Source organism: Pteronotus mesoamericanus, unplaced genomic scaffold (genome assembly GCF_021234165.1).
Source record: "Pteronotus mesoamericanus isolate MK-2021 breed Mesoamerican mustached bat unplaced genomic scaffold, CSHL_Meso_final scaffold_165, whole genome shotgun sequence".
In the NCBI taxonomy this organism is placed as follows: domain Eukaryota; kingdom Metazoa; phylum Chordata; class Mammalia; order Chiroptera; family Mormoopidae; genus Pteronotus; species Pteronotus mesoamericanus.
The window spans coordinates 2,684,841-2,710,871 of record NW_026555307.1 but is presented as its reverse complement, the minus strand read 5'-3'; the positions used below and the strand labels follow the sequence as shown (position 1 = coordinate 2,710,871).

The window sequence follows — 26,031 nt, the reverse complement described above, 5'->3', positions numbered from 1 at the left end:
CAGTGATGTGCATTTGTAACTTCAAACTTAACAGAAATCTAAAACACATAAAACTTTAAGGTGGAAAAAAAAGGAGGAAATTTACTAAGAAATCTTTTTATAAAGTAAAAATGTAGACAAAGATTCTTCACAGGTGAAGTTCTTGAAATTTAGGGTCTTTTTAAAACAAACATTTAAGGTTTCAAAGTAAAGGTACACCTTTAATATCATTGAGAAAAATCACCAGCCTTCACAAAAGTATAGGAAAAATGTTCTTCACACTCAGCTGACGTAAGAGTAACTTAGTAAAACATTTCTGGGAAGTCTGTCAGTGTCTTATCAAAATTGTGGATGTACAAAGCAATTCTACTTCTGGGAACTTATCATAGAAAATTTTGCCAAGATATACATGCAGGAATCTTTATTACAGGGGTTTATATGAAAGAAAACAGTGCAAAAAATGAAATGCCATCCACAAGGGGAAATTTCAAGAAATGAGGGGGAACCTATAAATGGAATACCAAGCAGCTGTCAAAAAAAATGCAGTCAGTCTGTAAATACCAACATAGTAAGATTTCCATGACCCATTACAATAGTGAATTTTAAAAGGGGGCAATTTTAAGGAAGAAAATTGTCATAGAAGCCCCTATGTATGGATGGGGGTAGGAAGAGGGGAACAGAGACTTCACATTCCTGTGCCCATCAGAAGATGGAGGAGTGTGGGAATGGATCTTTCACACAGAGCATGCGTCACTCTTTCTCTTGCTTTCTCTAAAAGATTAAAGAAAACTTCTGGAAGAGCTTTTGGATGTTTAAAGAACAGAGAGAATAAAGTCCATTTACTCTCCCACAGCTCTGTACCTGGGTGATGGGGACTCAGGTCTTCTACTGCAATCTGCACCACATCCGCCAGATCCTGTTCTGACATCATCCAGAATGGGAGAAGAGGGGCCAGTCAATGAGGAAAAAGCAAACTCACACAGGACTAGGATTCTGTCACCTACAAAACAAACACAATGGCAGAGGAAAGGGAGATTAACGATCATGACCTATGAAATGAAAACTGCTAACCATGTATATTCAAGAGGATGTCAGATGTTTTATAATATACTTCTTCTTGCCCCAAAACACCAAAAGGTTAGAGTTCTTTGAGAATTGAGAAAGAGCCCAAAAATTGCTCATTTTCTCTGCCCTTAACCACTAGATTAGACCCTACCTGAGAGCTTCTCACTTTATCAATCCATTCCTCACACCAACTCTAAAGTCACCTCCCTAAAAAAGCTTGAACATGTCATCCCCCAAGATAAAAGTCTCCAGTGGTCCCCTACTGCCCACAGAACACGTCCTACCCTCCACCTGTTCCCCATGGGGTCTCAGCTCCTTCTATACACACCACACCCTAGAAAACCATCGCACTGTTGTCTCTACCAGTAGTACATCTCTCGCTCCCAAATTTTCCCCAAATGGCCCCTTCAGCCAAGGCTATCCCCATACTCCATTTCTGCTATTCAAAGCCGCCCTCCCTCTGAGTGCCTCTGTTTTGCTTCCCCTTGGCTTCCAGCACAAACCTGCACTGCAGCACAGCCCCACTGCTGTGCCCGGGAGCACCGCCATCCTGTCCACACTGCACCTTCCAGGGCTGGGCCACCTCTGGTGTGAGTTGTCATCCCTGAGCCTAGCACTGTGTCTGGAACAGAGTCTGTTACTTTCTTCCTGCTCCTGAAACACTTTGATTGGGCCTAGAGGAACCTTATTTTCCAAAACAAAAATGAGGCCATGTCATTCCAAATACAATCTATCAACCAGGGATCTAAATTTAGTACTTGAAAACAGGATGTCCTGAAGAACTCAGGAATCAATGTCACCATAATATATTTTATAATATTATACTTTATATTATTCATAATTAAATATTTATAAAATTAATTATGTATCTTTCCCCACCTAGACAACATGCTCCCCGAGGGCAGAAACCATGCACTCAACTCCATAGCACAGCTCCTTTCGTGAGTAAGTACTTACGATCCCTAGTCACAACTCCTGTGGGTGATGACTTAAAATTTTCAGATCATCTAGTTTCAAGTCGGAATCTCCTGACAGCTCCTTTTAAAGGTAAATTCCAACAGGCATTAAATTAAATTCACAGGTTTCACACGTGTTCTTAAGTCCTGTAAACAACATGGTTTCTTTTCTCTTTTGTCCAGATTTAAATTCCACAGCTTAAACAGTGGCAGCTCCAGAATTTCCTAGGGAAGACAATTTGTAGGAGGAACTAATCTCTCTTAAATCTTCCTTTATAGAGTAAACACAACTTTTTTTTACATAAACATATGATCAAGGTATGATCATTAAAATGGCAAAAGTGTTTTTATTTCCAGTTTATACACTTCACAAGACTGATGAGATAAGAAAACATCAAGTGTCCTTAACAGAGACTGATAACAAACAATCTGAATGGGAAACAACAGATCTCAAGACAACTTTCAATGAACCCTTTAATAGTCCAACCATGGAAAGGTGGCAGTAACAAAGATGTTTTATGTCCCCGCATCTTCCAATAAAAGCACATGGAGCAACTAGCGTAGCAAAACCAAGGGCAGAGAAGAGGGAGATTCTGTAATTCTCTGTAACAGAAATGAGTGATAAAGTGTTCCTAACAAACCCCAAAATACAAGTAAGCAGGGACACATCACTGACAGCTACAAGATCACCATGATAGAAGCACGATGAAGCAGGAAGCAGTGAGAAGCAATGTGTCAGCTTGAGAACAGCAGCTGAAACCAGGAAGTGAGCGCAATCCCACAGTAGACAAATGCAAGAGTTCTGCAGTCAATTCTGGAAGGCCTAGAACATTCTGGGCCCCATTAATTCTCAAAATTAATCATTCAAAGCTCCCCTTAGGCCAAACACACTAAAAAGAAAAAGACTGAGAACAGAATAGAAAACATACAGGACACAGAAAACAGTGACAGAGGCAAATGAAAGTCTAATTAAAGGTGGAAGAGAAAAACAAAGCCAAGAGAATTCAGAAAATGAGCTGCTATATTTATTAAAACTTCCTAAAAAACACAGAAAATAGAGCTCTAGAACACTGAAATTAGGAAAACTATTCAAATCAAGACTCCCTTCTAAATATTCAGGAAAACTAATTCTACCTAAAAATGAACAGAAAAAATATTGAGGTCTAATTCATGCAAAGACAATATATTTTAAAAGAGAATAAGGAGTAAAATAACATCACACAAACAGTGAAAGCATGTTAGAAAGACAAGTCCCTGAAAGAGATGAAAATGTTATCAAATATTCCAAAACAAGTTAAAATACATAAAGGAAATATTACATTATTAACTATAAACCATCATGAGAAAAGCTTAAAATGAAGTGGCAGAACTCAGAAAAGATTCGAAACAAAAGAAAAAGAATTCTGGAAATGAAAACTAGGACGAATCCAAGGGCAAGTAAACACAATAAATGATGCCTTCAGAAAAACAATGAGAAAAGGATAAAAATATTAAGAGTAAAGAAGAAATGAAAAGAGTTGAAGAAAAAATAGCATAGTGACAAAGAAGGTCCAACATGTGCACTACAGCAAGGAGACCCTAAAGAAGAAAACCAAAGCAACACTCACTCAGTGTGGTACACTGTACTGGAAGAGTATGAGGAAAGAGAAGTAGCTCTCCTGTGCCTTTGGTGGGAGTCTAACCCTGAAGAGCCACAAGCAATATAGCTATCAAAATGCTACTGGCCACAGCCCTGACCGTGCCTTGTCCCATTCAAGAATCCTTCCAGCACACAGATTCAAAGATCTATGAAAAAGCAAACAACAACAACAACAACAACAACAAAAGCCTAAGGCAATACTTTTAGCAGCAAAAGAATGGATGCAACCTAAATGTACATCAACAACAAAAAAGTATGGCATTACCAAACAGTAGAATTGCAAACAACTATAAAAGGAGGCAAATATCTCTAAGGACAACTCCCACGATGCAGTACTACATGATAATAAATGAGGTGAAATGGGTACAACATGCTTTTTTTAGAAATGTGCTAGATATGCACAGAATATCCCTAGTACATAAAGGGTAAAGAAATCATTTTTTACTTTTCACCTTTTTATACTTTTTTTAATCAAGTGCATTTATCACCCTTTCAAAAATAAAAAACACTTTTAAGATGGTCAAAAACCTAAATATTGAGGCATAAACCATGGAGGAAATTCTCAGTTCCAACCTCAGTTATATCCAGTAATATTCTCTGAACCTGGTGCCTGTGCTGAACACTGGGAATTTCTTCAACCTTCATCCTCAGCAACTGCTCCAGGAGAACCTGTCAGGATAAGGAAATAGGGTGTCGTGCTAAATCTGTGTCCCCTGAAGATGACCTCCAAGTACAGATTAACTGGTGGTCAGTTTGAAGATCAAAGCTACCCATGCCATAAATTCAGTCTTCTTTTTTTCCATATTAAAAACCAAAGCATAAAAGATCACTAAAGGGATACATGGAAATTTATAATGAACGTGGTAATCCTCAGATAATACTACTCAACTGATCTTTGACTTGATAGATTTAAAACATTTTACAGTCACAGACTGCTCATGGACACTTTCCCTGAAAAAGAGCACACAGAAAAAATTCTGCCAAGTTTCACAGGCTTCACCAATGCCAGAGTAAGAGCCCTAGTTTATAGGGCCATGTGGCCCCACAAGAGAAAGGCTCCCCGCCTCGCCTACTGCACTGTGGCTACCTGACCAAGTTTGAGCTAACGGGACATGAGCTCAGACTTGGTGCATGGCAGCTCCAGGACACCTCATCAAAGGAAAGCTGGCACACAGCCACTGCCTTCCTTCTTGTTCTCCTGCTGCTGGACTCCAGGGATGAGGATGGGACAGAGGCTAGAACAGAGCAAAGAACAAGAAAGAAGTAGCCTGGGGTCTTCACATCTATGGTGCTGCCACATGTCCTGGACTAACTGCACTAGACTTCCTCATTAGAAAAGAAAATAACCAATCACCTGCTTTAAAACAACGTATTTTGCAGCCTGTCAGGTGCAGCCTAGCTTAACCTAAGTAATATGCCCTGAAGCCCATTCATGATGGCCCTGAATCTCCAGCTTCCAGGTTAAATACCTGTCTCTCATAAAGGTCTAGTGGAAAGTTTTCAAGGGCCCAACTCAAGCCTTCTGGTTTCTGAAAGCTCTACAAGTGGCTTAATACTCCAAATTCACCATAAAATCCTGAATCCTAACCTCTTCCAAATGAGGCCACCATACATTATCCAAGTTGTTTACTCAAAATGATTCTGTGGCCAGGGTAAGGAGTCATTTAAAATTCTGCTAACAGTGAAGGTCTGAATAGAAAAAACTAGGGCAATGAGCCCAAGAAAACTGGAACAGAGCAATACATGCGGTTGCCATTTTGGCAAATTAAATTTGCCATTTCTCAGAAGTCCTGGAGACAGTCCAGTCTTAATGTAATAAAACAACTGGGCTGAGATTAATGTTCAATAATGTCTTTAATGGCAATGACTAGTTAGAACTCTGCTTTAAAACAACGTATTTTGGAATCTGTCACATGCAGCCACCCTTTAAGCCCATTCATGCTCTCCCTGGGTCCACAGCTTCCAGGTTAAATACATGTCTCTCATAAAGGTCTAGTGGAAAGTTTTCAAGGGCTTCAAGCTTTTTCCTGGTTTCTAAAAGCTCTGCAAGTGGCTTAAGAAAATACTTCAAACTCACCATAAAATCCTGAATTCTAACCTCCCGAGTAGCTGAGGAGAGCATCTTCTAGGCTGCACATGAAAGAGAAGCTCACCAACCAAATCAATAACCGAAGTGCTCGATCTTAGGGGGGTGGTAAATGATGGCACAGACTACAGTAAAACACTGCAGACATCAATGTGAATGAGACTGGTTTAATTACACAAACCACAGTGGAAAGGTCTCCAGAATAGAATACTAACAGAAAGGAATATAAAAGGAAAATTGCAAGATAGTATGTATATGATCCCTTTTCCGTTTTCTAAAAGTTGCATGTGCATGCAGTCACATGTCCACATGTCTAACTGTGCACCAGATGGTCTGAAATGATAGATACTGATCTTAAGGTTACCCATGGGGCAGGATTATAGACATGAGGTGACCTTCATTCTTGATCCTTCTGGATTGCTGAGTTTCCTATATGCCCATATTTATATATCACCTGTGAAATTTGTTTTTCTAACACAAAGTAATAAGTATATAGCCTACAACTCGTGTGCACCCATCACACACAGCCATGACCACTTGCGCAGTATGCCCGAGGCTGTGAGCACAAAACACCCCTTCCCTGCTCTATGGGCATTGCAGTTCTCCTGGACCACTGTGTTATACTTTCTCCTCTCCCTTCCAAATTCTAGCTCCTCCTTCCCTCAGTGAGCTGGCAATCTTGCTTTCTCTTTCCATCAGTTCCCTTGCACGTGGCCTCCCCACCGGCAGCTGGTACGGGCACCACCTGGCCTTGCTCCTGTCCACAAGCGTGCCCTCCCCTCTTCACAAGTAGAGGCCCTCACACTTCAGCAGTTCTGAGTCCCTCACAATCAGCCTCCCAGGTTATTTCCAAAACACGTTGCACTGCTATTTCCCCACCTCCCCTCCCTCTCCGTTTCTCTGCTCCCCTTCTGAGCAGAATTCCCCACAGAGTTGCCTGTACATGCTGTCTCCATTTCTTCCCTTCACATTTTCACTAGAGCCAGCTTAACCAGACTCTGGCTTTTCCACCCATCAAACTGCCCCTTCCAGCCTGCCCTACCCACTGCAGTACCTGCCCAGGGCTACTCCCGCCTCCTCCATAGCCAGTCTCCCTCCCTCACCTTCCTGGCCTGGCTCCACTTTCCTGGCCTTGTCTTGCAGAGGTTCTTTGAAGGTTTGCATCACCTCCCTGAAATGGAGGGCCCAGGGCCTGGTGCTGGACCTCTTCTCAGTCATCCAGAAATACCATCTATGTGCTGATGGTGCAGATTCACCCTTCAACTCAGACCTCACACATGAACTCCAGATCCATGAAGCAAACAGCCTGCTGGACAGCTCCCGTGTGTCTAGTCCCAATCGTAATGTGCCAAACTGAACCTAATACCTACCCCCACAATCAACCTGCTCCTCTCAGACTTTCCATCTCAATTTATGGTACCACCCAGTTGCTCAGAATAAAAAACCTTCAGTCCTTGGTTTTTCTCTCACGTCCCATCTGTGGGCAAATTCACTCACAATACTCATTCTGCACACATCTGAAGTCGTGCACTGGCCCTTACAGGGGCCTCCCTGCTCTGCCTTTACCCCGTAATTATTCACAATACCTGCTTAAAAAGCTCCCCCGATCATGTTGTAACTCATGTCAGACTGTCCCTCATCTGTTCAGAGCCCCCCCCGAAGGCATCCTGCTCACGCAGGATGGCTTTCCCAGTGCTCTGAAGCCAGCTGCGCACCAGCCAGCACCTGTTACAGTGCCCCTCAGCCTCTCAGTTCTCCTTGCTGTCCCTCCCTCACCCAATCCAAGGAGGCCTCCCCAGTGCAGTGGGTACACACCCACCTCAGGGCCCTCACACACTGACACCTGCCTGCCCCTCCACCACCTACTGCCTCTTCTGTGGTGTGAAAGTATGCCCACCACCAGCACCCACCTCCCTGCTCCCCTCCTCCTGCTTTATGGAAAAGCACTTACCAGCTAACTCATTACATGTGCTAAAAGTTCAATTTGTTTAAATCTGTCTCCCCCACTAGAAGATCGGTTCCATCGGCACAGAAATTTTCATTTTGTTTACTCCCTACCCTAGGGTTGGCACAGGCTGACCCTCAATGAATACACATGTGATGAATCTAGAGGAAGAATCCACTGCAGAGTTACACAGCAATGCAGAACTAGGCAAGCCAGCATTTCTACTTAAGAACCATAGGACAGAGTCTGCAAAGTTCTCTGTGTGTGCATTTTGATTTCAATAGGAAGGTACCACAATTAAATCATGAATCTACTTAGTTTATGACTGTGAACTCCATGTGAATGACATTTTCAGTTGCTAACAGTGACAATACAACAAGCTGCTCATCAGCTGTCAGCAATAGTTGTTCATCAGCTGAAATACAAAACTACAGATTCACTTTTCATGTTTAAAGAAACTTTAAACTTGGACACCCATACTATAAAACCACAAGGCCACTAAAACAGGAATAAAAGAAAGGCTCCTGTAACGGAGCAATCAACTTAGCTTCAGCAGTAAAGGTTAAAAAACAAAACACTATAGACTATCAGCTCTCATTACAAGAAAATGACAGCAAGAAAAAATAACCAGACAAAGCCTCCCTGTATGGACACTGGAATTCTCAGTCACTGTGGGAATGACATCACATGGGTCATCTCATTAGGGCTATCACAATATATGGGGGTTTTTTTCTCATCAATTTTTTAGAACAGTCTTCACAGAGCTGTTTCTTATACCAATCCTTGAAGGAAGCCCTGCTGCTATACCTGTTTTGAACCAGGTGATTTCCACAAGAGGCAGAACAATGCAGCCAGGTGCATAACCTCCCAGGGCAGTGACCTGCTCTACCAATTTACCAGCCATCAGATACATGCAGAATGACTAAAAAGATGCTGTCCATAAGTCATGGAAAAAAGCTTAGCATACCCCTCATGTATCTTTATTATGACTATTATTATTGATTTGAGAGAGAGGGAGGGAGACAGAAAAATACATATATCTTGTTGTTCCACTTATTTATGCATTCATTGGTTGATTCTTGTATGTGCCCTGACTGCGGACTGAACCCACAACCTTGGCATATCAGGACGATGCTCTAACCAACTGAGCTGCTGGCCAGGGATACCCTACATATCTTGAAGAGGCCTTGGAAGTCATCTAGTACTAGCCTACCTTCCTTTTAGAGGTGAAAAAATATTACTCTGAGGGTTAGAAGTATCCATCAACAAGTACAAAAGGGAGATGATCCTAAATACAAGTCTTAGAGTGCAATTACACAGAAAGGACACTTGGAACAAGACAGGAGTGATGGGGAACAACCACTGTCACCAAGGTCCTACAGCAAGATCTGCCTCCCTGGATCCTTAAAATTGATGAGATCCCAAAACCTTGTGCTTGTAGGGACATACAGTGTTGTGGACTTGCCATTCCATCTCCTACCCCACCCACCCCTGAATGTTAAGTCCACAATGCCATAAAAACCAAAACAGTAATTTCCATTCCCATTTAAGAAAGTGTCTGATTAGTACCTAATTAAAAAGCCCAGTCTCTAGAAACAGGGACACCTCCAAGAAACTAAAGATCATTCCATTTAGTCAAATCCTTTTGAATATAACTATAGTAATAAAGTAATTAATTAAAAATAAGCATGAAGTAAGCAAAGAAACCAATTTTTATTAAGCTGAGATACAGGGAAAAGACTCAGTTTACTTATTTTTCTTCCCATATCGGTGTGAACTGTAAAGGGGAATATGCAAAGAATGAAATGGTGAAAAGAGAGAGTTATGACTAAATGACTGGTCAGATACTAAATAAACTAGGAAATTAGAATAAAGCAAGAAACACTTCCTCCTCTGGTTTCCTCTTAGGAAAATTCAAGCCATACTGTTTCTTCTTTAAGACAGTATCCCTCGCTCTGAGCAAAAAATGCAGAAGTTTAAAATCAGGAAAAGAAGGTCAAATTAGCCTCAGAAGGCTGATCCTTCCTCCTTAACAATTAATATACTTGATTAAATTTGCCACTTTTATTCATGCTTTCTAAACTATATAAACCTCCTCAAATATAAACCACAAATGCAGGAGAGAGAAGATGCTGGATTTAAGCTGATCCCACAGCACCCGCTGTCCTAGTCCACAGACTCACTGGTCTGAGGAGCCCCTTTATCATCTTAAAATTAGTTAGGTCCCAAAACCTTGTGCTTGAATAGGTATATCTATCAATAGTAATCACATTTGAAATTAGAACAGAAAATGTTTGAATATTTCTTTATTCATTTAAAAATTATAAAAACCAACACATTACACATTAACATACAAAACATTTTTTTTATGAAAAATAACTATGGTTTCCAAAACAACAAAAGCAGCAAAATCTTAACAAGAAGAGGGACACAGTTTGGCATTTTTACAAACCTCTTTAATGTCAAACTTAATGGGAAACAACTGGATTCTCATCTGTGTCGGCTTTCAATCTGTTGTGATAAGATTGTTCTGGTTGATGCATATGAAGAAATCCCAGCCTCACACAGAGGTGCTGATGGGAAAGGGAAGAGTATGTATTTTAATAGCCTTCAGGCAATTATAGGTATTCTTTAATACAATATGAAAACTTAACAAGTGTTTTATTTTTTCCTAAAGACTTGTTGCAATATGGAATCTAAAACCTTATCAGTGAACTTCATACTTTATTACTTTACAATCTGTTCATCTGTTGTGCCCTTTAAATGGACTTTTATGCAGGTGTGATTTTGTAACATTATGCATTTGTCATCTGGAAAATATTGATGAATTATGCAGATCTTCCAAAAGTTGTTTACTATGCATCACATCTGTTAATAGGAGCACTGATCTCATCACAATGTCCTTAAGTATTAGGATGCTGTCACATTTAGAGCAGCAGATACAAGCTTTCTGAAATTCCAATTTGACTTGAAAGCTCAAATTTTATCACTGGCAATAGTGTTAGAACTTTCCTTCAAGTGACAAGCTAATTTTGTTCATTTAGTAGGAAATATCGGTAGTTTGTCAATGATTCTTTCCTGGTGGTCCATGGGCGGCGGGGGGTGGGCGGGGGAGTGGCTAGTTCAGCTAGCAACTCAAATAATTGCAGAAGGGCTTGTCCTCGAAGGAATCCTCCAACTCCGAATTGCAGCACAAGTGCTTTCCACATACATCTCGTCTTGTCACAAATAGTATTTAAAAGAGACATACTAGAGTTGATATTTAATAAAATGAATGATGTTCCCTGCTTCATTAAGGACCCTCTCAGGTGAAAAAGGGTTTTTTTTTAAATTTCATGGCAGTAAATAATACATCGGTACAGCTGCAGCTTGAGGCCTCCGCCTCAATTATGCTAAGGTAACAGCAGTGTTACTACCATTGACCCTGCACCATCAGTGCAAACGTCAACATGCAAAAAAAGACAATGACCCCTTACAATCATTATGAAAACTGGTTTGACCTCACAGACCCCTGGGAAGGTCTCAAGGACACCCCTGGGGATCTGTGGACCACACTTTGACAACCACTGCTTTCACGTACATCTCTAGAAAGAAAACATAAAAACCACATATGCATTAATGTGAATTCCAGATAAATTCTGCTATAAAATATAAACCATAAATTCATCTAAAAGCAACTTTTACTTGATTTACCAACTGCCAAAGATAACTCTAAATATATTACAGAAGCCTGAATATATCTTGCCACAAAAATTTTGGTTTTTACATATATAACACTCATATTTTAATTCTTTCTTTATAGTTACTAAATTACTTACATTGTGAAGTATTTATTTTGATCAAATAAAATACTACATCTGCTAAAAATGAAGAAGTTTAATAATACACAATTGACTGTAGGCTATTAACACCTTATCCTTATTTCTTAGTTCCAGGAGAAACTTTACTGCATCTCTGTGAGCTCATTTACACAATTAATATTAAGTGATCTTATTGCATTCATCCAGACATTATTCAAAAATTAATCATTGGGCACACACTATACATACATATACCTAAACATATGCTACAAGGAAGGAGAGTGCATAACCCTGCCCTTAAAATGTGTACTAATGTAGTAAATCAAAGTGACACTTGGGATCTACTGCTTAGCCAAGGCTAAAAACAGCCCTAGGGGAACACGGACTGAGCTACTCCAGCCCTGAAGATCAAGGAAGGCTGCCAAGAACTGGGGGAGAACTGAGGGAGTCAGGAGGGGCCAAGGCAGGAGCAGGTTGTCAGAGGTGCAGGTATTCTGGCCAGGACTCCTGAAAAGTCCTCAACACGAAACAAACTAGCAAAGCTCTGCTCTCAATTAAAAGAGACTAAGGAGACTTGCCAGATGCAGTAAGGTCCTGGGCATGGAGCGGGGTTCAGCCATGAAAGAATTTCAGGGGAAATTCAAATATGGACAGTATCTTAAGTGACACTGAATTGTTGTTCTTTTTTTAAAGTTGTAGTTATGAAAAGGAATATCCTTGCTCTCGGACGTAAGTGCTCAAGCATTTATGGGTGATATAAGGTGATGTCTGCAACTTACTTTCAAATGTAGAGGGGAAAGAAAGCACACAAAGCAATGTTCCAAACGTTAACCCTTTGTGACTTTAGATGAAGGAAATTCACCTGTATCTTCATTGCATTCTTCCAGCAACTTTTCTCCAGATTAAAGTTAAGAGGAGGTGGTACAAAATCACTGATTTGGTAGAACACACTCATGCTAGGTCAAGAGCTCCATGTTGGCAAACACTGCCCCATGACGATGGTGATGCATATTGTTAAGAGGGGGGAAAACTGGGTGTGGGAAACACAAGAACCTGTACTATCTCTATTATCTGTAAACCTCAAATTATTCCAAAAGAAAAAATTTTTAAGTAAATTTTTTGAAAAAACAAAAATAATAAAACTCTCCAATCTACTTTGCCTGCCACCAACGACCAGCATCACATGTCTCCTATGCCAAACTGCTAGAACATGTTCTGGAACCCAAGCCCATCCCCAAACACCATCTCTGCTCACTCCCTTCTGAATCCCAAACTGAAAATCTTATTTCCAAACTCACTGTCAGACTGGAACTTTTCTTTTGCAGAGTATGTTCATCACCTGGTTCCATGTCAGGTGGGCCACTCCAACTACAATGCAGTGACTAACCAGTAAGGCCGCTTCGGGGTTTCCAGGAAACAAAGCAACACAATGGAAAGCACTGTCTCCCAGAGGGTGCTGGCAGGCACACACTTTGATTATGAGACTGACACCCGTCTCTTCCAAATGTCCGTCTGTCACCTTGAACTCTCACCAATGCTTTCCCTAGTCCAGTATTTCAAACCACCCTACGCCTATTAAACAACAGACAATAAAATCTATTCCAACATTTCTAAAGCCAAAGTATTCTTATGTCCCTGTAGCTCTTTTTCCCCAAGAATATTGCTCAAGGAGATACCACTCTTTTCCAGAAGAAAGAAACCTGCAGAATCCTTTTATTAACTCTCCATTCTGTTACCCATAAGAATCCAACCATCACCAGCCCCTGTGGTTTCCTCACACTTACTGCTTCCAAGCTGACTTCTCTCCCACGGCACCTGGTCTGCTGAGGGCCTCATCAGCCATGAACTGGCCTCTTCTCCTGTCCTTCTGCTGTGTAGGCATCATCTTTCTGGGATACACTCTAAAGCTGAGTCTACAGATCTGGTGAGCTGAGTGTCTTGTCCCTCCCAAAGCCACACAAGGCTGAGGCAGGAAGCCAATGCCCTCTGATCCATTCTAAGTTACAGAGCGAATTTTCCAGAGACAGCTCATCCTCCCAGAGCCCCCCTTAGCACCTTCCCCGGCCCTCCTCCACTGATAGCATCACACCTAAACTCCTCCATCCAGGTTTCAAGCCTTTCCCAGTCTGGCTTCCCCTGTCTGCTTGTATATAATCTTATTCACTCGCTCAGCAAATGCATTCTAATGCATTTATGCTATGAGGCCACAGGCCAAATCTGGCCCTCTACCTGTTTTTGTACAGCCCATGAGCCAAATCAAAAGAGCAGTATTTCAAGATGTCAAATTATATGAAACTCAAATTTCAGTGTCCACAAATAAAGTTTTATTGGAATGCAGCATGCCCAGCTGTCTGCATGCTGTCTATGGCTGCTCTGGGGCTGCAATGGCTCCTCCAGGGGCCGAAAGTCTCATTTTAAGGTAAAAAAATTGCTCTATGGTTTGGATCACCACTACCACAAGCACCATGACAGGCACACAGCAGCCATCTACAAATACTTGTTCAAGAATAAAGTAATGACCTTCAGGGCCAAATGGTCCCACAAGTACAGATAATCCTGAAATGTATGCTTTGAGTCCCTGACAGCTCTTTCAAGCCTTCAGCTGCAAGGACAGAAATCTTGTTTCTTATCATCTTCTTATTTTATAAAGTCAAAAGAAAGTAGTAAATACTGTATTCAAAGAGCACAGTTGATGCTCTCTCCTACACTTTCACTGCACTTGTACCTTCATTTTTTTACAGTTAAAATGAAAAACATTCAGAGATGTGAAAATGAATTATATGACATAGGTTGATTTTTGTACCTCTATAGAAGAAAGTTACGTTTCACAAAGACATAGATTTTGATAATTATATACCTAAATCCAATTATAGCTTACTTCATACTCAGATACTGAATTAGAGGTAAAATTTCAAAATCATTTTCCCACTGATATATGTTTACATAAGAAATATTGGCCCTAAGATAACAAAAACTCATACTCCACATTGCAAGTTATCTAAAATCATCTAATAGAATTTAAAATGCTCAAAATTTGTAACTACTAAATATTACACCAAAATTACAACACTGTATAGTGATCACAATTTGCAATAGAAAGTACAAGAGAAAAGTCACTTCCCTAGAGAGGACATTAGTCTTAACCCTGAGACTACCAAGAACAGCCTGCTGAGAATGGGCTGCGGGGTTCCCCGCCCTCAGGGTGTGGGCCTACATGTGATACTGGCAGGTTCCTCACAGGGGAAGCACAAAATTATTGTGGTTCTTGCACTTATAACAAGTGCATACTTTACAACCACAGCCAAGCTTTTAATTAGCAACTTGTACTAATTTAAGACACCTCTAAGCTCCTGCCCAGTTCTAAATTTCTAAAATTCTGTGATGTAAATTTATCACAGACAAAATTCAGACTATATGGAAACTTCTATTAATTAAATCAGCAGCATTTGAGGCTGACAAGCATAAAAAGATACAGGACCTGGCAGGTAAAATTGAAGAAAATAACAATAATTATAGGAGCTACCATTTATTGAATCTTACGCACTACATTAAACATTATCTCATTTAATCTTCACAACCTTTGATGTAGGTGTGTCCCCATTTTATGGATAGGCCCATCCCTAAATGCTCCCCTTATCTGAAACATACATCATGAATATTTATTAAGAGAATATGAGACCAGAGAACACTGAAGAAGTGAGGGTGGGGTGGAGAGGAAGTAGAGAATGCTCCCACAGTAGCTCACTTTATGTCTGGTTAACTAAGCCCACAAGTTAGCCATCAACACATAGTCTCGTTTCCCGTCTCTGGAGTTTGGTGCATCCATCCATCTCAGCTCCCTCCATGAACTGAAACCCTTTTATCGCCCACCTGCTCCTCCTGTTTATTGCCTCACACCGCAGAACTTGGGGAGGGAGGTGGTCAGCACTCCAAGGGTAAATGTCCTAATCTCCTTTGTCCACCTCACAAACGTACAGAAACCAAACAACTAGCATGTGCTAAAATGTTAAGGGGATTTGAAACCCTACCTAGCAACACAAAAACAAAAGAAAATTAACTCCCAACCTGAGCAGTCATTAGAACAAGTAACAAACAAAACAAAGTAACAGCAAGTGGCAGATATAGAAAGCATTCCAAAGGTTTCTCACCCACACAACACATGCCAGGCAAACGCAGCCCCTCAGAGGCAGAGTGGATAACCAAGAGAACTAGTTAACATGATCTAAGACAGAAAACAGAAGTGTAGGGAGGTCAACTAAGGTCATGCGGTGGACGCTGGCTGACCCAAACACAGCCCTGGCAGACCCATCCACAACAGTATCATCATGGGAGCTAAATGTTCTTGGGAAAAAATGTATTCATCAAAGTTCATAAAGCAGTCCCCTCTTCTTTCATTATAAAAGACATTATTGGGATAATTAGTAAAATCTGAATTAGATGTTGCTTAGATAATAGTTACATCACTGATAAATTCCTAACTTTGATCATTGTACTGTGATTACATAAGAGAACATCCTTGTTTTAAAGAGACACTTAGTCCCAGCTGGTGTGGCTCAGTTAGTTGGAGTGTCTTCCTGTAAGCACAAGGTTGCAGATTCAATTCCCAGTCAGGGCACATATCTAGGTTGTGGGTTTGATACCCAATCCAGGCACAGGCGCAATCCCCGGTCTGGGCATGTATGGGAGGCAATCAATCGATGCTTATGTATTTAAAGATAAAGGGACACATTTTAAACTGTTCAGAAAAAAATACATACACACACATAGTTGTACAGAGGAGTGATGATAAGGGAAATAGAAAACATTAACACCTGAGAATCTAGAAGAAGACTATACCATAATTGTACTATTCTTGCAATTTCTGGGCCTGTAAAAAACCCAATTTCTATAAAGAGATGCTGAGGCTTTTTCTCAAAAAATAAAAAAGGCAAGATGGATAGAAGCATTTTCATTTGACAGTAACTTTGTCAATGCTAATTATACTTCTGAGAGGCTGTCACTGACATTTTCCTTCCAAATAGATTTTTCTCAAAATAAACTAAGGGTCGGAACTGCATTCTCAGTGCCTTCACCAGGTAAATGAGATGGTTCAGTGGATCCCTCCAGACTGCCCAAAGCTCTCCAAGTCAGCGGTGAAGAGCATGGATGATGGAGACTTGGAGAGTAATCCCTTAAATGACAGCACTTCGAACAGTGCTTAGCATCAGCTGAGCATGTCTTACTATCATCTTACTGTTATTGAACTCCCAACCATGATTTCTTTCTCCAACTTGCATTAGTATTTTTAGTCTATAGCTTGGGGATTCAAAAACTACAGCCTGAGGGCTAAATCTGGCCCAGTGTGTTTTTGTAGCTGAGTTTTATTGAAAAACTGCCATGCCCATGCAGGCTTCCACCCTCCAGGAGCAGAGTTGAGCTGCTGTGACAGAGGACCCCCCTCCACCCCACCTTAAAGCCAAAAATATTGATCTGGCCTTTCACAGAAAATGGTTGTTGTATTCTGCCCTAGTGTCTAATGATGTCAGCAGTATCTAGAGAAACTCAAAACTGCCTCTTGAGACTGAGGGATAAAGAAATTAGAAACTATTATTGAAGAATAGTAATGTTGACCTCCTGAGAGGTGCCTCCACTATTACAGGACTTAAATTACCTCCAGATCTGGACTGGCTCTTCCTGCTCCACCTACTGTTAGCTGTAAAGAGCGATTTCTGATCCCAATGAGATACAGCAATGAGCTCTTGAATGATCCCAGGAAAACCCACAAAGTCAGTCAAACTGAATTTTTTATTAACAGCTGCGTATGGAGGGAACCCCAAGCAGTATTTATTTGCTTTCATCCTGCTGTACACCCTTGAGCTTCCTTTCTCCTCCCTAACATATATGATTGTATTTCATACAAACTCAAATTATACAAATTTAAAATAAAAATATTAAGCCCTCATTTTGCAAAAAACAACTGAAATTAGTTGAATCCCGAAAACCTTAAAATGTTTACTTTCAAAACCAGCAGGCCAACTGAAAACTGTGTTTGTCCCTGACAGCTACATCTTTTAAATGGTTAACAGGACATCCAGCCTTCTTTGTCAACCAGCCTAAACACAAATGGAGTGTGAATTATTTGGCATCTTCAGACAAGTGTTCTGGGCATAAAACACAGCCTAACAGCACTTTGCTCCTGAGGCCCATCCCTGGCTCCCACTGATGAAGAGTTCCCAGGAGAAAGGCTTGGCAGCAGAAGGTCCCAACCAGGCCTTCCATCTACCAACGGAATTGTAGGGTGCACTTTGCGGTGACAAGAGGAACTGCAGCCTGAGTCCTTTCCTGCTCCATCTAGTAAGATTGAGACGCCTTTGCCCCGGCCACATCCAGGGGACATGTAGTTCATCCAATCAAGGAAGTGCCAGCAGCACACGTACCACGTACCACGTTTATACAAACCCATTTCTAGTTCAGAAAGGTTAACCCTTTGCTTTCGAGGATTGTCCACGTTGAGGAAAAAGGAAAATTCACAAGAGGCCCCAAGCAGCACCTTTTGAAGCACACAATGTAAATCTTTATTACGAAATGGTCTGTCAGTGCAGGGCCCTTGCCCAGTCACAGAGGCCCCAGCCTGACAGGCTCAACGCAGCCCAGGCTTCCCGACCGCACTCTGGAGGGAACAGCCGGGCCTCCACTCCTGCCTGGGCCCTTCTGCCCAACATTCATTTTCGGTGCCTTATTCATGCTCATCTATTTAAAATGCTAATACAAAACAACTTAGGACAAAGTAATGATAATCAATTTCCAAACATTCAATTCCACTTACCAACTTTTTCAGTGACTTAACTAAAAAACTTGTTCTCATCTCTTCACTTTCTATGGCCTTTTCTGACAGATTTTATTCTTCCATGACTGTTCCTTGTGTGTTATCTGTCTGGGGCACCCAGTCACACATACCACCACTATCTCCCCCAACCAACATGAGGCTCCTTAAGAGGACAAAGGGAACCTTACTGTCCCCCTACCATGGAGGTAGATGATCCAAAGCACTTAATTAAATCGGTAAATGTGAAAGATGCAGCAAAGTTCATTGAAAATAGATACCAACTCATGATATTTTGGGCAAACTATCTGCCTGTGGCTTAAGAAGTTAATGGTTCCATCATATTTTAATTCAAGGACATCCACAGGTTTCAAACAACGGGAGGCTCCCGGTGCTGACATCAAGCTCTACTCCCTCTTAAGACACTTACTTTGGGGCACTATATGGCGATGCCCAACCTCACCACTGCACTGGGGGGATAAGCAGGGGTCAAGGGCATTTCTCCTGCTCCTTGCCTTCTAGGACTGAGAACAGATACCCTGTCTTCCGAGAGGACAGGCCGAACACAGCCCTGGACAGCAGACAGAGCCAAAGGCAAGGCAGAGAGCATAAAATGAGATGAGTAGCTGAAGCTCTCATTTTTAAGTGGTTTCACAACCTGCACAAGACAAAAGTGGGAAACCCAAGAGTTAAGTATTTTTTAATTTGCTTGGAGGGGATAAATAGTAATGGGGAAAAAATACAGTTAAAAAAAAGAACAATCTGCGAAGGCTAAGACTGCTAAGACTGCTTAGAGTCTCCTCTTCTGTGATGTGCTAAATGAGCTCCAGATACTGTTCATGAGCAAGAAAACGTGCATAGCTCTTTAGGAGCAAATTGCAACCAAGTGATCCCACTCAAGATTTGCTCTCAAAGTCGCTAAAACTCCTCACATCCGCCCAAAATGAACATTTCAGAATTAAGAGCACTTCTCACAAACAATTCATTACGTGACTTGTTTTTATTATCACCATATATGTGAAGTCAGAGAACACAGGAACAATCTTTATTTACCTCAGGTATAGGGAAGACTTTTAAAGCTTTTATCTGAGACATTGTCATTGAGACCCTAAATATGTATTTTCCCCTCCAGAAGTCTTTTCTTCAAAATGAGAAAATGTTTATTGTTTCCAGACTTAAATAAAGTGGTAAAGTTACACGAGCATTTTAAAGTCAGTCTTGCTGTCATGTAACATACTTAATTGTATAACTAATGTTTTCAGGATACACACAGTATAAAAATATAAGGAAAAATTAAGGCTACTAGGCTGTAACAGGTGTTATCAATAAAACGATTAATGCAAACTCACCTAGAATCTTTGCCTAACGCACCTATTTACCAACCCACAAAACAAGGTTTGTGGTTCATTATCTCTTATTTCCTTGGCGACCATCTAGCACAGGAAGTATTTCTTCAGCATCAAAGTGAATATACAATACCTGGCAATCTTTTTAAATGCAAATTGAGTCTTTTTCAAAGTTGGACACTTCTATTCATGGCCACATTCCATCTAGAGAATAACTAGAAAACCTAAATGACCAACAATAAAAGAACAGCTAGGCAAATAACGATACAACCACTCAAAGAAATGTTATACACCCATTACAAGTTATCATGAGAACTACAGAAACAGGTAAAATAACAATGTCATATTTTTAAGTGAAAGTCACTGAAAAGTTATGTATGTATGTGGGCAAATTATAAAAGTAGCATTAGAAGATTTTTTTTCAGAATTTAATTTCTTTATGTGCTGCTTTTACACTTCACAATGAGAAAAGTGCAAGTTTTTAAGATAAAGAACTATTTGTTTTATCCGGAAGATCAATCTGGAAAAAAAGCAAATGCACGTAATTCAAAGCAGGGGGTATACCACAAGTAATCAAAAAAGGTTTATTGTTTATAATTTGTTTCCAATTATATCAAAACCTGAAGTTTATTTCTTGAAGTAGTATTCATAATCAACTTTAAACCTCAATGGAAAGCAAAGAAGCGTGGATATGCTAGAAGACATTCCTATTTGCCTTTTATGCATTTTCTAACAGCCTTTGAAAGGTTTCAGCTCAGCTGATACTAACAATTTTACCAACTAGGTGACGACCCAAGAATTCAGGGTATATTCTTAGCATGAAAATTAGTTTTCTCAAAAATCTCTGGGACTGCCTTCTCCTAACAAAATAAAATAAAATAAATAAATAAATAAAACCTTTTATTGAATTTTTCACAACATTGCTTCTGTTTTAGAAGAGAAAGATTCGTTCACAAAACTGAGACTACTATTAACCCAAATGTGTCATTTTTCTCTAACTTCTGGGGAAAACCGGTATGACACAAATCACTTCACTATACAGCTTATCCAGCAGTAAGTTACTTAAAACCTCAGAAAATTCATTAAGTGAATGCTAACTTAGATTTGGAAAATACATTTATATCATTTCTTTGGCTCTCCACATTTTGACTGTGGCACTAACTTTGCTATTATTCTGTACATGTTAATGAAGTGTATGCATATAAGCTCTCTGCTTCCCAAAAGAGATATGATTCTTAGTTTCCAAATCTGTAAAATGGTACCAATCTCATCGTTTCTGTGAGGATCACATGCCATAATGTCTGTAAAATGCTAAACTCAGGCACCCAGCAAGCACTAAGTATGGGGGAGCTAGTATCCTGCAGTGGGTAAGCATGCAGCCCTGAAGCCACACTGCCTGCTCTGGAGAGTGGCTCCATTGCTTGAAAGTCACTTCAACTTCCTGTGCCTGTGTCTTTGCCTATCAAAATAGCGCCTACCTCACAAGGTTGCTATAAAGAATAAATGAATTTGCATATGCAGAGCACTTAGGACAGTGCCTGACATATATTCAGTGCCCACTACACTGCAAACCAAGGAGAGGTCTCAGAAGGAACCAAACGTGCTGACACCTTGATATCAGATTTCTAGTCTCCAGAAACTATAAGAAAGTAAGTTTCTGTTAAACAAACAAAACAGAAAAACAAGAACAAAACCAAAAAACCTGGAAAAGCACTAGTCACTATTTTCGTGAATGTCTCTCAAGTTGAGTTTCTCATGATTAGACTGAGGGTATGTATTTCTGACTCAGTGCATCATACCAGGTCACATGATATCATTATGTCTCACTGGCGATATTAACGTGGTCTCTGCCAGGTTCTTCATGGTGAAGTTACTATTTTTCCCTTTGCAATTTATAAATATATTGGGGGGAGATATTTTGGGCCTATGTAAATATCACAGATTGGAGGAGACATAAAGAGACATGACAAAAAAATGAACAGTGGGATCCTGGAGTAGATCCTGAAACAGAAAAAGGGTATTAGCAGAAAACTGATGAAGTTCAATAAGATCTATAATTTAGTTAATATTCTGTGCCGATGTTAATTTTTTGGTTTTCATAAGGATGTTTATGTAAGATGTCAGCGTTAGGGGAAGAAGGTGAAGGAAGTAGACGTGCTCTCTAAACAATTTCTGCAACTCTTTTGTAAGTCTAAAACTACTTCAAAATTAAGTTTACAAAGCTGCAGATTCTGATTCCTTACATCTGGACAGGGCCTGAGAGTCTGCGATTCTCTAAAATGCTCAGTGATGGTGATGCTGCTGGTCCATGGACCACTTCAGTAGCCAAGGCCTTGGCGAACACAGCTGATGCATTTCCCAGTGCATAATTTTCAAAGGACAATCAACTAAAATGAATCAAGATTACACTTCAAGTACAGTAATCACTCCCTAACCAGAGGCATTCCTTAAATTTTGGCACATGGAAATACTCTTTTAGTACACTGATACAGTGAGAAGCCAACTGAAGAATCTGAAATCACAATCTTTTCTACAAGACCCATATATAGTTGGCTTTCCCCAGCTGGGCCTGGCACCCCCTCCAAGGCTGGAGAGCCAGGAGAACCTCCACAAGGAACGCAAACCATCTGCCCACGCTTATAATACAGAAGCAGCCATAGGGATCATAACTGGCCCCAGATCCCACTGGTGGTGGGCATCATCACCTAGACCACTAGGAGGCAGGAGAGGAGAGCACAGTGATGCGTAGAAGAGGTTCTGGAATTCCTGCTCATACTGAGGGACTGGCCAGTACACATACATCCCATTAAAGTGACTTTAAACAGCGTATAATAAATCCACCAGAAAGAAAATAAGACAGCAGACAAGATTTTGCAAACTTCTCGGAGGCTAAGAGAATCTAATGACAGCAAAGGAAACAGCAATGTGAAGCACACAAGAGTGTGCCTTTGGTATACAACCAAAAGCAGCGCTGGGCTATAAGCCTGCAGCATGCCAGGACCCAAAATGCAGGACCCTCAGCAGAGAGCAAGGGCTACACCTGCACACAGAAGACAGTCCTGGTACACGAGAGCTATACAAGGGGCCCTCCAGACCACGTGGCACAGCCCGTACTTGAAGGGGTAGTCCTTAAGCTGAAAGGCTCAGAGAAGACCTGCCATCTGGCATTCAAGCTCCAAGCATAGAAACAAGTTCCCAATCACCCACAGGGAAACCCACACATTTTCAAAACCAGCCCTACAGACTCAGATTTATCAGCTGCTTCTTGCTTTAGACAACAATTACCAATAATTGAGGAGCACTTGCCATACGAAGCAAGAAGCCAGTATTTTTAAAAGGACAACAGTGACACTAGATGAAACAAGAAATCAGAGAAAAAAAGAACTGAAAAAATTCCTTATTAGTATCCACAGTATCAAGGAGATAATGCATAAACGATAAGCTACTATGAAAAAGGAACAAATATAGTCTTGGAAATTAAATTTGCAATTATGGAAATAAACTTAAAATAGAGTTGGAAGGTAAATTGAAGCCTTCTCCCAGAAATAAGAATAAAACAACAGAGAAGACGATAAAGACAAGAGATTCAGGAGGTCAAGATGTCCATCACCAAACTGACAGAAATTTGGAAAAGAGAACAAGAGAAAATTCTCAAATGAATGATACAAGAGACTTTCCCAAAGCAGAAGGACAAGCCCCCAGGATCAAAGAGCACATCCTTTGGCATCCTGGAAATGTCCTAAAACCTAAGAGGACCCTAAAAAGTTACCCAAAAGGAATAAGGTGACTTGGCTAAAGGTTCTCACTGAAATGAACAACAACTCCAAATGTATAACAAATGAAAATATCAGGATGATACCTGTGCTGGCACAGAGTTATCAATCCAGATCGAAAAAAAGAGGACAGAGGGCTGGAGAGGAGGGGTAAGGTTGGAGAGACTTGACACTTATCCTTGAGAATTTAAAACAATGTAAGAAGTCAATGGAAGCAGACAAGGAAGAAAAAGGCCATTATAAACAAAAGAAAAAACAGCTGTATTAGAAGAGAAATGCATTACTTGGCTGGGAAGCAAGCAATATTTGCATAGTTATAAACAATTTAATTTAACTGAACATAGAGAATTCAGGGTATATAAAAGGTGGGATATGATATGAAAAGCTAAATCATACTATCATAACAATTAAAAATGTGCACAATTAATACATTTATTATTTAGAGCTATAACTTCTTGAAGAAACATCAGAAAGATATTAAAGTCCCTGAGAAGGGGGACTAAAAGGTAAAACGGGAACTGCTGCTTCTCATCGCAAGTTTTTCACTGACATTTTATTGTGTACATTACTTTAAAATAGTAAATACATGTATGTTTAATTTTTTAAGGGCATTCAAACCTTGGCTCTGTGTGTCTTAGGCAAGTCACTTAACCTCCGTGAGTCTTGGTCACCTCATCCACAAAGGAGGACAATCTCTATCTCATTGTGTCTCTGTGATTAGAAACACTGTACATGAATAGCAGTCCCAGACACAACGCATGACCCATAAATGGCAGCTTTTTTAAAAAGCAAAGCCAATGATGGCAGAATACATGACAAGAACATATTATTTTAACTGCAAAACAAAGGGGAAATAGAGCTAAATATATAGAATTAATTTTACAGGCAGTTTTGGTGTTTTGTTTTACCACTGGATATTGGTACCCAGAATTGTCCTAAAAGCTGAATGTTAAATGATCCAATCTTCTACTTTCTGATGTAACATTTCCCTTACTTGGGAAGAAAACGAAACTTTTCTTGGTCCCTTTGACCCAGCCCCACCAGTATCAGAATGCTTGGGGGGGTCAGCGTCACTGAGAACCACTCAACTATCCCAAGTTATTTTTGTTTCCCTGCCAGTTACAACTCTACCCTTAGAAAAGACTGTCTTCTCCCATCAACTGGTTTAGTTTAGTGCTAGTTTTACCAACCCGGTCAGGCCTTGGAGTACATTTCCTGAAAGGCATTTGGGAAAAACAGGTAACTCCAAATAGAGAGCAATCACCTGTTTCACGGCCAGACTCTAAACTGTGCCCTCCCTGGTCCCGGCAGGCAAGCCCTCTATCCCTGGAAGTCATTCTTGTTGACAGTTCTTCGAGGAATATTTATTTCTCCAATATCAAGGCAATCCCTACTGTCTCATCAGAAACAAAGCAGTCCTCTATTAAGGCAACGTATCCAATTTGCTCACACAGTGGAGGTGGAATGTACGTCGACTTTTTCAGCCATGGGTCACATTTCTAAAGGATTAAGCCACAGAAATAGCAAAAAAGTATTGGGGGGCGGGGAGACCCTGAAATCCTCATTCATCAAGGTCTGGATAACGGGACCCAATCCTCTCCGAAGACTAAAGCTGTCTATTCCTAAACCAGCACCTTATGCCCCCGTTTCCCTTTGTGAAACCTAAGCAAATTAAGATGCTGTTTGTGTTTCTGACTCTAGGGGCTCCATTTCACATTGGTGACTCAGGATGCCAACCGAGTCGGAAGTCAGACTGACAGGAACTACCACACCACAGGGACCTTTGGGTGCGTTTTCAATTTCCCACTTCCCAGAGAAGTGAGACCCAGCCCGCCCCCTCCTGCATCCGCAAGCCGTCATTCTGCAGGGCGGCCTTCGGGTCACCTGGGAGAACCTCTCGCAAGGCTGCTCCCCAAGTTTAAAGACAGCTGGCAGGGTCCCGCTGACCGGACCTGTCACCCGGACCGTCCTACGCGGCGCACCGCACGGGGGCGGAGGAGAGGGAGGGAGGGAGGGAGATTGCAAGTGCAAAAGAAAATTAATGAAAAGAAAGCTAGAGTCTCCTCTGGGAAGAAAACGAGACTGCACCCGGCCCTTTCATCCGGCGCCCCCAGTATCGGAATGCCCCCCAGGGAGAACGTGGGGGTTGGGGGGGCGCAGAAACCGGGGGACTGGCAGAGTTGATGGGGCGCCCGGAGGGGCTGAGGGGAGCGGCGGGGGTTAAGGTAGTGCTGGCAGGTCTGAGGGGGCGGCGGTGACCAGGGACGCCGAGGCCGCTGGGGCGTCCAGAGGGGCCGACAAGGCTGAGGGGAACGGCGAGGGGAGAAAGAGTGCCCGCAGATGACGGGGGGCGGCGGGGCACGGGGGCGCTGAAGGGGCAACCGGACGAAGGCAGCGGGCCGTTGGCGGGCCGGGCAGGGCGTCCCAGGCAGGGGTGACGAGTGCGGGAGCCGCGGCCGGAGGAGGGTGAAGGGAGGAGGGAAGAGGGGAGATCTCGCTCTCGCTCTCGCCCCGCGGGAAGGGGGAGGTGGAGACGCGACCGGCTGCGGGAGCTGCAATTACCGTGTGGGCTGCGGAATTCTCGTGGTGTTTGTCGGGGAGCTGCGATAATGGCGCCCGTCCTCGCGAGAGAAGCCGTCG

At 41.5% G+C, this 26,031-nt stretch overlaps 1 protein-coding gene across 3 annotated transcripts in view; it reads right to left on the bottom strand.

Annotated features, from left to right (window-relative positions):
• The window catches only part of BANP (BTG3 associated nuclear protein), a 117,960-nt gene extending 91,929 nt beyond the window's left edge, over positions 1 to 26,031 (bottom strand). For 2 of the 3 annotated variants that reach the window (XM_054588941.1, XM_054588943.1), the window contains exons 1-2: positions 25,954 to 26,031; positions 841 to 979 (exon numbers count right to left, since the gene is read on the bottom strand). In XM_054588941.1, coding sequence (XP_054444916.1) covers positions 841 to 910 — 70 coding nt within the window. In that variant the 5' untranslated portion in view covers positions 911 to 979; positions 25,954 to 26,031. Of the gene's footprint in view, positions 1 to 840; positions 980 to 1,547; positions 1,694 to 25,953 lie in introns of those variants that run through there. The other variant, XM_054588942.1, reaches the window with a different exon arrangement.